General features: G+C 38.6%; 1 protein-coding gene and 1 long non-coding RNA gene across 4 annotated transcripts in view; one reads left to right on the top strand and one right to left on the bottom strand.

Moving 5' to 3' along the window:
* LOC108434742 (E3 ubiquitin-protein ligase Midline-1) overlaps window positions 1–4,512 on the top strand; it is a 76,639-nt gene extending 72,127 nt beyond the window's left edge. For all 3 annotated transcript variants that reach the window (XM_017710097.2, XM_017710096.2, XM_017710099.2), the window contains exons 8-10: window positions 1,341–1,502; window positions 2,121–2,328; window positions 2,759–4,512. In XM_017710097.2, the coding sequence (XP_017565586.1) occupies window positions 1,341–1,502; window positions 2,121–2,328; window positions 2,759–3,107 (719 nt within the window). In that variant the 3' untranslated portion in view covers window positions 3,108–4,512. The remainder of the gene's footprint in view (window positions 1–1,340; window positions 1,503–2,120; window positions 2,329–2,758) is intronic.
* LOC108434744 overlaps window positions 1–16,759 on the bottom strand; it is a 263,953-nt gene that overhangs the window by 216,974 nt on the left and 30,220 nt on the right. The gene's annotated exons all lie outside the window — the stretch shown is intronic.

The raw sequence follows: 16,759 nt of genomic DNA, 5'->3' as shown, positions 1-16,759 counted from the left end.
GAAGTCAAGAAATACCATAAGGAGTTCAAATTTTCATACATTTGACTAACCGCAACAGTTTCTAACAATTACACAATGTTTACTCAGATTTTGGCCTTATTAGCACAAGCTTAATACCCCTTCAACATGCACACATGTCTATAAACATGTGCTGAATGCTAGCACTGTATTACAGGAGGCATCTTTACAGTACTGTTATACAGAGAGTACAATAGCAGAACAGTCGAGTGTGCATGCTCAGTGCTCAAGGCGAGATGGAGGCAGTGATGTAGAAGTGTGGCCTGCAGTAAGTGCTGCACTACGCATTCATGCTGGAATATCATCAACAGAAGTCACTGGAGCAGCACAATGTCAGTGCATTATCCCTATTCATTACACCCTCAAGAGTTATTAAAATGAGAAGGAGGCTAATTAAAAACTCAAACTCAAGTCTATGACACACTTACCTGGTTGATGCAGTATTTCGAACTATAGAACAGGTCATTTTGCAGCAAGATTACGTTTGCATTTATTAACATCATATTTAATCAATCTAAACTTGCCGTGCATGTTGTCTGTATGATGCAAATATGCAAAGTACCAGTTATTCAAATAGCTTTTCCATCAAATATTGAATTTATCTAATTTTATGGAATTCATTGCAGCCATAGAACTAAGACAGAACTCAAATTAGGGGGTGATGGTGATCTGATGAACATTGTTGTTCAACCATACATAAAGTACAGTTAATATGGCTGAAAAGTCCCGCAAAAAAACTTAAATGAAACATGCAGATTGCACACCTACGGAGAACACATTACATGTGATAAAAGTAAACATTACGTTATACAAGGGAAAAGCAGCCCTGTTAGCAAACAACTGCCTTTCGCTACGTAGTTATCAACCGTAGTCCCGACGTTAAAACAACACAGACTAGAGAATTCCTGGCTGGTTTTTAGAGGGGGTGTACCCTTCCTTACAGCACATTTCACTGCAATCCAGTGCCAAAAGGTTAACAAGTTGTCCTCAGACGTGTGGTCTCATTGCATGATCACACCTACCCCTGCGAGACTAGCCAATGATAACAACCGTGTAAGCCACAGCTTAAGGAATGATGAGTCCTATGTGCATTGCAAACACGTGTCTCACTCCACTTTAACACATGCACACCAGTGAGAATATTTTAGAATAAGGGAGAAAACCTCAAACTCTGACCTGTTCAGCCGAAGCTGCAGTCCACAACTTCAGTCAGAATCTAAAGAAGGCTACTTTTGCTCCAAAAAATAGCATGAACAACAGGGCTTTGACTGTTTCAGGTGGCATAATATTAACTGCGAAACGTACCTCACTTGCTTTTCCAGGTCTCTGTAACTCTGCCGATAGCTGGATGATCGTCCCCAACATCAAGCAAAACCACTACACGGTTCATGGCCTGCAGAGTGGTACAAAGTACATCTTCATTGTAAAGGCCATCAATCAGGCAGGAAGTCGCAGTAGTGAGCCTGGGACATTGAAGACCAACAGTAAGAGCATGTATTATGTCTTTTCGGGTTGGGGTCAGCTTCAAAGTTGAAAGAGTAATACAATAGAATGATAAAATCACAGTTAAACTGTTTTCATACAATAATAAGTTCAAGAAATTATTTTTTGCTTACAAGCTGATTCACTCATAATTGATCCAAGATATCAAAAGCATGTATTTCATGAGAGACTTTAGAAGAACATGTTTTCGAGAGATGCACAGCAATATTTTATATTTATCTTAGAAAAAGACAGGTATTTGATGGTGTATTTATTGTACTCCAAGAGCAGATGCTGAATTATGATGCTAAGTTAGATTTACTGCACTTGCTGCTCTTTCTCCATAAAGAGTATTACATTTCTCCATATGATAATTCAGCTAAATGTGGTGCCAATTTCTAAATCTTCTATTTCTGCATCACTGTTGGCATCCTCAGATACATACATCAAAAATATTGGCATCAGTGTTCATATTGGTGCATCCATAATTTTCACTATACACATCACTTTTAAGTCAACACTGCTCATTTATCTTTCTTCGTCAATGTTATGAATGCCAAAAATAAAAAAACAAGTATCTTTCTCTCTAAAGGTGTTATTCATTGTCTTCTTGATTCCAGGTCAGCCTTTTAAGCTCGATCCTAAATCTGCTCATAGGAAGCTAAAAGTATCACATGACAATCTGACGGTAGAGCGTGATGAGACATCCTCTAAGAAGAGCCACGGTCAGGAGCGTTTCAGCAGCCAGAGCAGCTACGGGGTCACTGGAAACGTCTACATTGACAGCGGACGTCACTATTGGGAGGCTCTTATTGGAGGGAGCACTTGGTGAGGTTTTCAAGATTAAGATTAAGTGACTCTTATTAGTCCCACAATGGGGGAAATTTCACCTCTGCAATCTAACCCATCCATAAAGTGAAACACCATGTACAAACTAGTGAAGACACTAGGGGGCAGTGAGCACACTTGCCCGGAGTGGTGGGCAGTGCTCTGGGAGCAGTTGGGGGTTAGGTGCCTTGCTCAGTGGCACCTAAGTAACGTACTGTCAGCTTAGGAGATCGAACTGGCGACCTTCCAGTCGCAAGACTGGTTTCCTAACTTCCAGCCCATGACTGCCCCCGACAAAACATCAATATTGTATTCTAAATTACGTCATTAGAAAATCATCACATAAGTTTTTTACAGAGAAAGTTTGGTGTCACTAGTACTGTTGTAGACAGAAATCACCATAAAGAAACTAACGACTTCTTCTTCTCAGGTACGCAGTGGGAATAGCCTACAAGTCTGCACCCAAGCATGAATGGATTGGGAAAAACTGTTCCTCGTGGGTGCTCTGTCGGTGCAACAACTCCTGGGTGGTTCGCCACAACAGCAAAGAGATGGCTATTGAGCCCTCGCCCCATCTGAGACGCGTTGGAGTGCTCCTGGATTACGATGCTGGTTCACTGGCTTTCTACGATGCTGTGGGCTCTCAGCACCTTCACACCTTCCATGTTTCCTTCACCCAGCCAGTTTGTCCAGTCTTTAATGTATGGAACAAGTGTCTCACAGTTCTAACTGGCCTCCCCATTCCAGACCATCTAGAGGGCGTGGAGCCCCTTGACTGACATGGCAATCAAAAGTGGACATCTTGAGCTGCTTACAGTTGCTTTCACCAGCTCGGACTATGTTACGCTATCCCAAGTCACCCTATGCACCTCGGACCACTGTTGACCACTTAGTATTCCCCTCCTTTTACTCAAACAGAGTTTCAAAGAAAACACTGACAGAAATTCTGTGTGAACAGATGGGCAGAGGTCTGATATCCCCTGAAAGGAAAAACATTTTTACTTATGCTCTGTACTGTATACTGTACAGAAAACAGTGAAGTATTTAAGAAGATTAAAGTGAAATTATTTCAGAGATATTTGAGAACTTTTGCACAATAATGTCTAGTTTATTTATGAAAAGGGTCACTATCACAGTTGAACTCAGTGTCACAATTTCATGCAATTCTGTAACTAGGCTATTTTGTGAAATCCCATTAAACATGCTTAAGCACGTCAGTTGCTTCATTGCATTAAGGCAAAACATCTGTAAGACATGCGAATATAAACTGGATAGAAATGAGCAGTTCTCACTCTGTAAAATAGAATCTTGCTTTAATATAGCAGGACTGATGAAATGCATCGATCATGTCATGTGTTACTTTTTTTTTACGTAATATTAGTGTGTTTTGGTTTTGTTTTGGTCCATGATGACACACATTTGTTTTTCCATATACATGTACTTTATGTTTCTGACTATGCTAATGTTACAATAATACACGTCTGTAAAATTTCTAGACAGATAAACGTCTAGATAAATGTCTTGAGGAGAAAAAGGTCTGCTGATTTTCGAGCTACAAGATGAACTGACAATCTTCCGAATGAATATGAACTGGATTTTGTTGAGGAAAGTTTTTTTTTTTTAAATAGCAGTGGTGCCAGTGTAGTTCAGATCATTTAATGACCTAACATAGCTTATAAATTCAAAACTACAATTCATGTCATGGTGTATGTATGTTGCTGCACACATAACACAATGGTTGAGACCTCTGTATGGACTTCATCCCAGAGAGCTAATGACCATCACACGGACTGTACAAGCAGATCTACTCGCACCTTCACTCTGTATCATGGCAGCGTTCTTGCCTACAAACTGAAATGCTTGCTTAATGATGTATATTATTTATGTTGCTCCAATAGTTGTTTGTGTGAAGTTCTAAAAGACAGAAAATTAATATTTTGTTTAAAGTTAAGATGAAGTCTAAGCAGTTTCAAAGATGCTATAACCTATGTGGCAAAGGGTCGGCTCTTATCTCTTTGTATATAAACTGTCTGCCCCTTATTCCTGAGGGTAAAACCTTGTTGAGACACCATGTTTCAATCCTGTGGACACTTTTGCAAGGAGTTGTTTCGAAAGCTTGTATCACTGTGCAATTTTTGTAGCATTTGTGAAAGACTGATTAAAGGTATGGGTCACTTGTTGGTATCATGCTTTCAGTTCTGACTTACATAAGTACATATTTAGCGACTTTACATTAAAGTCTCCTATATTAAAACATAGTCATATGCCAAGGTTGGGCACCCATGGTTGAATGACATGCTTTGTTATTTTCTAAGTGAAAATAAATTAAATAACTCAACATTTCTGCACAATTGAATACACAATTATTATTTCCTGAATGTAACATATCGTGGGAAAAAAAACTAAAGCACAAAATGGAATCTGTAAAAAATTTTATAGCACATTTTATACTTATTTTCTTTTCAGATGTGTTAAACTTAGCAAATGCATAGAAACTTCCTGCTCAGACTTGCAGGAAATGCCATTTCCACATTTGTTTCCTGTAGATGTGTTAACTCCTTTTACTGAGAAACTCACTAAAACAAGCAATTTGACTGAGGGTGTTCAAACTTTTGCATACAACTGTAGATCAAATGTGGCTGTAATAAAAACTTTCAATGCTTTTGAACATTTTCAAACCAGAAAACCATTCAGTTTATATTACTAGCCCACCAGTTTTCACAGAAAGACAACCCTCCAGGATCTTATTTCTTAAAATTCAGTACATCCTGTACTGTTCATCATTCAGGATTCCTGCTTTCCACCCAATCAACCTGGGTTCAGCTCCCAGTGAGAGAAACTGGACAGCTGTCAACAGAGCAAATGGAAGAACCCAATTTAATAATTGAAAATGATTTAGAAGCAACAATGTCTCAAAGAAAAGCACCCAAATAAAGTTTATACAATGATTTTGGGTGGTGTCATTATACTGTACAAGGCCATTAAACCACAGCGATTCCTTAAGGTCACTCTTCTACTAGCAATTCTATGTATAAAGGGAATAACAAGACAAATGAATGCAACATTTTTAAATAGATCATCATGGGAGTGCAGGGCACAACCTATCAGATCAGAACGTAATATTGAGCCTTTTGTGTCATGAAACAGGTTCAGGTAAAAGTGCTTTTAGCCATTATTTACATTTCAATAACAGCTGTGACTTTTCACAGCAATCAGGTGAATATTTTCAAGCTTCACCCTGAAGACCTTGTTTGCACCATAGAAGTGACTTCTGTTTCCATCCTAAGTGGTTTTCGATTTCACAGCGATATTGTTTTAATCACACTCTTGTCGTGTCTGCAATACAGCACCATTTTCAAACATGTAAATGATTTACAGTGAGTTAGCCAGATTAAAGGACAGCTACTGGTTACTGATATAAAGCTCATCTCATACAAACAACATAGATATACTATTGAATTTACTCTTTTACTCATCAGTTCACAAATGACTGTTACAAACAGCCCCTTCATCTGTTGCAATTAATTCTGCCTATTAAGTTGTACATTTGCACTTGCACTGCTTTCAATTGTTCACACAAGTTAGGTGTTAGAACTTCATTTCTAGCAGAGGTGTGCAGGGTGACCTCCAGGATCAGTTTCTCCTCAGTATGGAGTAATTCTTAGGGGTGATGCTGCAAATGGTGGGTGTTTACTACAAGTCCTTGCACATTGTTTTTGTTCTGTAGATTTAGCATGGCCTCCCCTTACACAATGCTACCTGAGATTACAGTGTTTTACACTGTGTTTGATGGTCAGTAGGAATAGAATAAAATGCAATATCTGAATGCATTCTGGATTCCGGATGACCACTAAAGGTGTCACTTGGAATCAGTGATCATTTTTCTGAACAACGTTTTTGTATTAGCATAACTTCATTGCATGATCTCAACCTGTGTACAGGTGAATGAGAGGTATCCACCTCTGGCAGTCATGCAGAACTCACAGTAACACAGCCAAATGCATATGCAGCTTTCATGTCATTAGATAATTCATACATATATACATGTAAGTGTAGTTTAAGCCTTGTTAATTGACAGATTTTCATAGCAATTTTCTGTCATGGCAATAAAACTACTACAACTGTACTTTCATTACAAATATAATACTGATCTGTCACAGCTCTGATCCACTGAATGACAATATCATGCTTATACAGTGTTCCCTCGTTTATCGCGGGTGTTACGTTCCAGGAGTAAACTGAGTAAATATGCACTATTTACTGTAAATCATAATATTTTATGATTTATAACATTCCTTTATTGTTATAATTAATATTTTTAATATATTTTTATACATTTTGGGATTTTTAATGTAAAAATTCATCAAATATATATATATTTTCCACAGATCGAGTTCCGCAGAAAACCCGCAAAGTAGCGAAAATCCGCAATATATTTTTTCCATTCATATTTTTTGAAAACCCGTGATGCACCGAGTCCGCAAAAGGTGAACCGCAAAGTGACAAGGGAACACTGTATGTAGAAAAGCTGTACTGCTCTGTATTCTGAGGGCATGCTTGCAAAAACCTATGTAACAGCTGCAGCTGACATAGAAAACACGCAACGGTTGAAGATGACAATATTAGAGGCAACAAGGAACACAAAAGTCTAAGATAGCAGACAAAAGTCTAAGATAGCAGACTAATGAAGACATAACATTAAATGGAAAATCTGGTATTTACTGCAGTTATGTAGCTTCATGCTCATTTTCTTTGCAAAGTAATGTATGATATGAGAAATGTATCCAAAATTTGAATATACTAAAATATTTGACACAGAGGCAAGGAGAAAATCTAAATGTAATTTTTGATCCCATCTGACAGTCCTGCTGCAGACTGAGGCTCAGGTGCTTTCATGCTGTATATGGCAATTATAGAATCCACAGTGCTCATTGGAAACCCATGGATACATAAAATATACATGTATATATGATAGCAAATGCAACAACTTTCAATGCAGCTTTCAATGAACACCAGTGATGAAAATTGCAAACATTCACCATAGACAGGCCCAAATCATCAATTTATGGGCCCCTGGGCACGAATCGTTTTTAGGCATCTACATTTTTCGTAGGTCAGTGATTTTTTCAAGATATCTGAGAAAGTTAAACAAGGCCTATACAGCACCACAGTAAGCAGCATACTAACCACACTGTTGGCACATCACTACCATCCAGCAGCCCAGCTAAAACATACTGCTGCAGTGGGTGTGTTTATATTTTTCATTTATACCTCACCTCTGATGACGCAGATCACTGCCAACAAGGACAAATTAACTTTTTGCTCAGGTGGTTGGTGTTTTCTATTTGAATTTGGGCATTTTCTACTCTGTCAAAGTTCAGGTCTCGCGTTTACAGATACCTCACTCTGCCCAGCTATGGTTTGAGGCATGTATTTGAAAGGGCTCTTGAAACCCATTGGGCCATCCTGGCCTGACCCTAGGCAAATCACTGATTCTCAGTTGTTTTAAAACCTGCTTTCACACAATGAAAATGTTAGGTAATCAGGAGAGACGTGGAAGGAGAGGTGGTGAGGGCGTCACAGCACCCCCCGGATTTCAGGATTGATTGACACTGCCAAAAATAATAATAATAATAAAAAGGTCTAAACTTTGAAACTTCATGCACTTTTCAAGTGTCGAATCGCTTCCCTTGACAACAGCTGACCACTTTGGGGGCATGCCATTAAAACACTAGGAGAGTGTGATTAAAAAAAAAGTGTGTTCAGAGCAGGGAGCTATTTCTGTCCCACAAATCTTTCTAAGTTGCAAATATAGTTTTTAAACTAAAAAAAAATCTGTTATAATAATGCTTTGAATATTTGAATTTTTAAATGTTGAATCTCCCTCTCTGTGCGTGTCTGCTTGTTAAATCTCAGCTTGTGACTGTGGGTGTGGCACATATCAACAATATGACCAGTCACCACTCAGCTCATTTACATTAAGTAAAACATGTTCTGTTTGCTGTAAAACACAGAAATATACATGTATTCTGTCTAACAAAATGCAATGCTTTTAATAAAAAAATAAAAAAATAAAAAAAAAAACTTACCTGTTCTCATTTGAACAAATGTAATTAATCAAGTTCAACTAACAAACTAATTTATCATGATTTATCATAATTGATTATTTTAAAACCTTGAGTTTGCATGTTCTCCCCGTGTCTGCGTGGGTTTCCTCCGGGTTCTCCTGTTTCCTCCCACAGTCCAAAGATGCGCAGTCAGGCCAATTGGACCTGCTAAATTGCCCCTGGGTGTGACTGTGTGAGTGACTGTCTGTGTCTGTCTGTCTGCCCTGCGATGGAGTGGCAACCTGTCCAGGGTATATCCTGCCTTCCGCCCGATGACCGCTGGGATGGGCTCCAGCACCCCCCCGTGACCCTGACGGAGAAGCGGCTTGGAAAATGGATGGATGAAAACCTTTCGCAACTATTTATACAGTAATTTTAACACTCCAGTTACCCCTTCCATTGTGGTCAAATTTCTTTGAGCATACCAACAGAGGCGGCCCAGAGATACAAACTTGGTATTGATAAATGCAAGATTTATGTTTCTGTGCATGATTTGGTGCATGCTTGGTGACTCCTCCCTCAATATGGGATCCTTTTCCTTGGTCTCTCTCAAACACACACACACACACACACACACACACACACATTATATAATCAAACATATGTGGACACCTGACACCTATTCATAGTATTCGATTATGCCATTAACCCCAAAACCCAATCCCAAACCCAGACTTATATGCCCGTCAGACTGCCAGACAGCGAAGCGTGATTCACCACTTCAGACAACATGTTTTCACCACTCCAGAATCCAGATAACCCCAGCCGATCTTTATTATGCGTAAAGCTCTTAGGCTTGTTTGCAGCTGTTCAGCAATAAAAACCTATTTCCTGAAGCTCCTGGCGCACAGTTCTTGTGCTGATTTTGGTTCCAGAGGCAGTTGGGAACTCTGTAGTGAATGACGCAACAGAAGACAGGCAATTTTTACACACTGCACACATCAGCAATTGCAGCCCCGCTCTGTCAGTTTGTGTGGTCTGTTGTTGTTGCTCCTAGATGCTGTTACTTCACAAAAAGAGCACTTAACAGGGGCAGATCTATCAGGGCAGAAATTTCACAAACTGAATTGTGGCAAAGGTGGCATCCTCTGACAGTGCCATGTTTATAGTCACTGAGCTCTTCAGTTTGACCCATTATACTGCCGGTGATTTTCTCTGGAGAGCTTTACAAGTGATTTAAAACACCTTATTTGTGTATAACAAATCTGATCTCAATATTTAGGAGATTTATTTAGCCATGTACTTTTGACTGTGTATACACATATGCATGCAGGTGGGGGTGCAGAACAGCTTAAGCCCCTCAAACCTGGTAGATCAGTACCAGATTTTACATTGTTTTGTGTTCAGGACACATTTGAAAAACAATTTTTCATGTTTAATTATGTCGCTTCAAGTTACAAACATCTTGTCAACTTATGGGTTTAAAATGAACTGAGTAACTGATAAGGTATTAATTAACTAATTAATTAATTATCCTCCCCGCCAGAACTAAACTCTGCACCATGGGGGACCGGGCCTTCTGTTCTGCTGCTCCTCGCTTGTGGAATGCTTTCCCTGACCATATGAGGGCACCACAGTCGTGTGAGAGTTTTAAAAAAGGACTTAAAACCTCTCTCTTCAGCAGAACTTATAACCTCGTGATCTTCCTATGGAGTGTAAAGATGTTTTTATAGTAATGCTTTGAGTTCATAGAAATGCTTCTACTGTATAGCACTTTGAGATTTGTTTAAAATGTAAAGTGCGTTACAAATAAAATTCATTATTATTATTATTATCATTGAGGAGGACACTACTTTTGGCATTTATTTACAGGTCACACATGTCTATGGAATTAACGCAGTCTGAGAAAGCATAACACTGCTGTCGGAACAAAACCTTGTATCTCCAGTTTTGTCATTTTTCAGTTTCTGTCATAATTTGAAAATGCCTATTGTACTTTTACATTGTTTGCAATTTTCATGATGAATGGACCAACATAAGTGACTCAAAATTACTTTTACTTACATTGAAAATAAAGAAGGTTTTTTCCTTCTCCTAAAGTTAATTTGATGTCATTGCTTTGTTCTGTTCCATAACAACCCAACAACTGTAACTCCTGAAAGTGATTTCCCAGAAACTAATCATTTTATGCATAAGGCCAAAAAGGCAAATATATGCAGCATTCCACTAAACCAAACATGTATTAGTTAGCTCATTTCTTATGTTTCATTTTATCATGTAATGGTAACATAATGATGACATTTGTCTACTTTACCCCTCTAGGTGGCACTCACACACCAAAGATCCCCTTGCTTGCAAACATGCATACAGTATAACAAAGCAGCCTCATTCAACAAGCCTGCCCTAACAGTATGCGCACAGTTAAACAAGGAAAACACATGCAAAAAAACAAATATAGGTGTATCGCGGTGTGATCCAGGGCCATGTTGTAGAGAAACAGCAGATCCTGTGTTCATCAGTGATTTCAAAGTGCTTCGCTTTAATCTCTTTTATACAAGTTGTCAGGATATTATTTGAATCAAGGCTTGTGTGGTTAATGAGAAGTGTTATTAATCGCGTCCTCCAGCAAGAGGAGCTTTGTGTTCACATTCACAAATAGGACTGCCAGTTAATAGTTTTCCTCCAGGACACTGTATCTAGAGCAGCCTTGTTGTTTCAAATGACAGCTTCTCAAACAATGATTTATGAATTATTCAAAGCTTTTTAGATGTAATTGTTCTTCCATTTTGCCGAAGAGCCCTACTTTTCTATATAAGGGTTTTATGTTTTTTGTAGTCCACTGGCTACCCTGGGGAAGACTCAAAAAATTGTCTTGAACTTTCAGCTATTCTTTTTAAAATGTTGGGTTTCTTTTTGGATACATGCCTTGGGATTTGGCCTATAACTTTTTTGAGGATTTTTTTTCCCCCTTTGCCTTAAAAAATAGATATAAAAAAAAAAAAGAAAACACATACATTATTAAGAACTTGGTAAGAAAGAAAAGCATTAAAAAGCAAAAATCTGTCTGTTGTTTTTTTGACTATTTATAATGAAACTCGAATTTATTAAAAAGACAAAAATGCAAGTCAACTTATATATGTAGCCCAACAATTGAATCTAATCATCAGCTATTACGCTGGTACACTGTTCTCTGTGGTCTTCTGTTGGAGCACAGCGAGCCACTGTTTGCACTTTTTCCATGGAGTTTCCACAGAGTCCTATTTTCATGCTAAGTATCTCCACACTCGGGCATGGGCACAAGGACATATTTCCACCGCACTGGCAAGCCCCGTCTGGCAATTGTGTTTGCTGGGACAGAGGATTACAGATCCCAGCAGATGTCGAAAGATTTCGCCAGGACTTGGGAGGACTGAGGCCACACTGGCAAACGCATAGAGAGAAGAGCATCTGCCTATTGAGGCTTCTGCAGACATGCAAGTCACCTCCCCAGATTTCAGCAACCTCCCTAGTTTTTAACCCGATCAAATTGTTCCATTTTCATTATATGACAATTAGTTGTAGCTTTTCACCCTTAAAAATGACAACAGGAACTAGGGATGTGACTAACTTTGGTATTTGAGTATAGTATGAATATACATGGATGAATATCTGGTTAAGGAGAAAACATGACAAACAGCCAAAACAATCATACTTCAGTCAAAGCCGGAGTTGAAGGATTACTCTTTTAGGTGATAGTACTGGTGTCAAATGGCTAAAAACAAATCAGAAAATTGGTCATTTTCATGTTGGATGAGTAAACAACAATGGCTGCCTCCTCAAATGTAAACTAAAACTACAGCAACTGCTATAACACTGCATGCTGATGAGCACTCATCATCTCACATGAAGTATTTTAACACCTTATTTGGAGTGGTCCTTTGTAGATGATTAACAAACTCTTAGTAGATTATCAGTAACACAACAAGAACATATCAGTGAAGCAGCAGTAGTGAAGCTTCTGAATACACTGAAGTAAATATCTTGTTGATAAACTAAACCCAAAACCTAAACCTTACCCTGGCCCTCATCCTAACCCTAACTTTAAACTCAACCCAAAACCTAATCCTTACCCTGGCACTCATCCTAACCCTAACTTTAAACTCAACCCAAAACCTAAACCTTACCCTGGCCCTCATCATAACCCTAACTTTAAACTCAACCCAAAACCTAATCCTTACACTGGCCCTCATCCTAACCCTAACTTTAAACTCAACCCAAAACCTAATCCTTACCCTGGCCCTCATCCTACCCCTAACTTTAAACTCAACCCAAGACCTAAACCTTACCCTGGCCCTCATCCTAACCCTAACTTTAAACTCAACCCAAAACCTAATCCTTACCCTGGCCCTCATCCTAACCCTAACTTTAAACTCAACCCAAAACCTAAACCTTACCCTGGCCCTCATCCTAACCCTAACTTTAAACTCAACCCAAAACCTAATCCTTACCCTGGCCCTCATCCTAACCCTAACTTTAAACTCAACCCAAAACCTAAACCTTACCCTGGCCCTCATCCTAACCCTAACTTTAAACTCAACCCAAGACCTAAACCTTATCCTGGCCCTCATCCTAACCCTAACTTTAAACTCAACCCAAAACTTAAACCTTACCCTGGCCCTCATCCTAACCCTAACTTTAAACTCAACCCAAAACCTAAACCTTACCCTGGCCCTAATCCTAACCCTAACTTTAAACTCAACCCAAAACCTAAACCTTACCCTGGCCCTCATCCTAACCCTAACTTTAAACTCAACCCAAAACCTAATCCTTACCCTGGCCCTCATCCTAACCCTAACTTTAAACTCAACCCAAAACCTAAACCTTACCCTGGCCCTCATCCTAACCCTAACTTTAAACTCAACCCAAGACCTAAACCTTATCCTGGCCCTCATCCTAACCCTAACTTTAAACTCAACCCAAAACCTAAACCTTACCCTGGCCCTCATCCTAACCCTAACTTTAAACTCAACCCAAAACCTAAACCTTACCCTGGCCCTAATCCTAACCCTAACTTTAAACTCAACCCAAAACCTAAACCTTACCCTGGCCCTAATCCTAACCGTAACTTTAAACTCAACCCAAAACCTAATCCTTACCCTGGCCCTCATCCTAACCCTCATAAACCCAACATGTTTTTACATGTTACTGAGAGTCCATTGAGTGTTTGTTTCATCCAATAAGTACCACTCAAAAAAAAGTGTCATCATATTTTCTCCTCGGTGGATGATGTGACGCCAACTTAACTTAGGTTAGAAAAATGATTTCCACTGTTTAGAGACAGAGCTTCCATCAGCTACAGTAGTTAGTCTAGTTAGTAATAACACCACGTTACAGCTGTCCAGGACAATGCGCTCAAGTGCTGGCACTTGTGTTTGAGTGGCACTCAGAAATACAAACAAAATGGTAACATTTTACAGTCCTGTTAAAACAAAAAAAGTGTTTTATTGAATTGTTGGTCAATATTTTCTCTGTATTCCTGCACTCAAATGACAGGAGGAACAAAAAGTGATTTCTGTATTCAAATACTGACACCTCAATTTATACATATTACATGCTTCTACAGCAAGCTGTAAAAATGACAAAGTGAAACTGCAACTGTGCACTATTACACTGCTGGCCACACACACCTGCTACAAAAGGCTACATCGATTACCACAAAGATTTGCATGCATCACTTTCTACTGGCTACATAATTTCATGTAGTAAGAAGATACATTAGCAGACAGACTTACTAAATGAGTAGACTTTTACAATAAATGTGATGCTGCTATTGAATCTCTCCTGAATGTATCTACTGTAGATTTGTTGTCTCGCATGCATCCTCGATCATTTTTTTCCTCCCTCCTCACTAACCCCCTTCCCCTTCAGTCATTTTAGGATGCCGAACTCTTGATTTACTTCTGCCAGAGGGCCTAAATGAAACCACTGTATTAGATGTTCCTTGGTAAATAATGTCGGGTGACATTACCTTTCTTTCTTGCAACGGTTGCACAAAAGGTCAGCATTGTTTGTGTGAGTAGTGCGTAACTACCAAGGACTGAAAATAAACAAATGCATGCTGTTCTTTTTCAGTATGTGTCTCACTCTGTGCTCACAGGTAAACATGCCCCTTTGGTATACTGGAGCATTACCTGGGAAATTACTGGTTGGCAGACTGTATTGGGTTGTTGTTTTCACATATAAAACCCATGGAGACCTCAGTGGGAATAAAGAGGTGATTTTTTGGGCTGTGGTGCGCCAATTAGTTCCATTCTTGTATGGTTTGTTTTCAGGGGGGTTGTGATATTTGAACTGTAGAACATTGGATCATAATCCACTGTCTGAAATTGGTTAGGGCACATGCACACTCCAGAAAAAAACGATACATTAGAGGTTTAGGCACATTTTCTGACGTCCCAGTTACTTCTAATCTTCAAAACAAAGTTTGTGAGTTGAGACACGAGTGGTTACTTTACGCTCTCAGAAAAATTTTGACATGTGAATAAACTTTGCATGAGACTGATGGCATCAGCCTTTAAGCAAAGCATTGTGCATTTATGGATGCTCTCTCACACATGCATGTGCTGCCATATGAAATTCCCTTTCATAAGAGGAAAAAAAAAAAGAAAGAAAAAAAATGTTAAAACTGTATGAGCTTTCCTTTCATGTGGTAATTTCAGCACAAGCCCTTTATTCTTTATTTCACACAATTTGCAAGCTACATTTGTAAAGCAAAAAAACCCACACATCTTTAAAAAATACTGCCCTTACTGCTACACCATTGCTTGCCTTTTTGTAAATGTTCCAATCTAGTGTTGAAGAAATATTACAGTATTACAGTATTACAGTAACACAAAAGATTGGTTTGGAATAAGGTTTTATCATCAGTTGGTCAAAGAGCAGTTTAGGATATGGTGTATGACCTTCATTCATATTCTTGTAGAAACACTTAAAACACTTTAATTGATATATGACTCTAGATCAGAAAACTTGCATTTTTGCACATTTTACTTCACTTTAACAACGCTAGCTGCTAGAATTACTGTATCAATACTGTATATTGTTGCTCTGGTTGCTACCTCAGTGACTGATATGCTCATATATGCTAAGCTATCTGTTAAGCTGCTAATATGTCATAGTATGTTATGTCCTCCTTTGGACAGCTACACATACTAGTACCGTGAACTGTCTGTGTTCTGTTCTGCATTTATTGTAAGTCTTTTGCATTTACTTACTGTACTCTATTGTCTGCACTGTGGGTATTGTATTGTCTAGCACTTGTATTCCTGTGTTGCACCATGTCCCTGGAGGAGTGTTGTTTTGTTTCACTGTGTACTTGTACATAACTGAAATGACAAAGCCTGACTTGACTTGTATCTGTCTGCCAAGTCAGTGCATAAAATTATGACCACCATTACTAATGTGATCCAAAATGTTATGAGGGATTTCTGGACTCCTTGGCTCCACTTAATGTGAACCAAGACAGCACAAGAGCCAGCGATAAAGGGATATTGCAGATATTGAACTGTCCTAGATGTAGTTTACCCATTTCTATTTGTATATAGCTACAGATTAAAGTGACATGATGTAAATTCATAATCACACCAAGTAATATCAGGTAACTGGACAAATGATTAGAGCTGATTTATGTTTCGATACATCAGAATTCACATCATTTCACACATTTCACATAATGCAGCTGCTGAAGGGAGCTTTGACAGGAAACTCAGAAAGATGTATGGAGAAAATACTTAAGTCATAACTCTATGAAAAAGATCATTAGCCAATTAACCGGATTTAAAGTAAAATTTTCATTCCTGAGCAGTTGGATATTACACTGTCCCTAATTTTCACAAGGCTAATTTGGCTTATTCACCAGCTTGTTTTTCAAATTCTGGCATAAATGTTGCTGCAGTCAGATTCTAGCACTTGTCCACCGTTTAAGGGAACTGCTGCATCATTTAAGTTGGAACGAAAAATTCAAATAAAGCTTCCTCATTATGTGAAATATGTGCAATTGTGTAAACGGAACAGAAAATTCTGATAAAAATGGGCAAATAAGCCAAATCAGCCTCATGAAAATAGGAATAATGTATAGGAATATATTTTTATTACCACTAAATGAGTTTCTGTGATGAACACATTGTTAAGAGCAGCAAAGACATGTAGTAGTGCCCTGCTTTAGAATGTATACCATGAGAGTGCCGATACAGGGCAAGTTCAAGTTAATTTTTTAAACTATACCTGAATAAATTTAATAAGACTTTCATCAACTTTTATTACACTTCATCATCAGTTTACTGCCTCTGATAGCTGAAAAATATGAGATTGAAAAAAATGGCATTACTACTATAGTACTGTTTGCT

The sequence above is a fragment of the Pygocentrus nattereri genome, chromosome 12, assembly GCF_015220715.1.
Source record: "Pygocentrus nattereri isolate fPygNat1 chromosome 12, fPygNat1.pri, whole genome shotgun sequence".
Taxonomy (NCBI): Eukaryota; Metazoa; Chordata; class Actinopteri; order Characiformes; family Serrasalmidae; genus Pygocentrus; species Pygocentrus nattereri.
The sequence above is the reverse complement of the archived record's forward strand: the minus strand, read 5'-3'. Positions and strand labels throughout refer to the sequence as shown.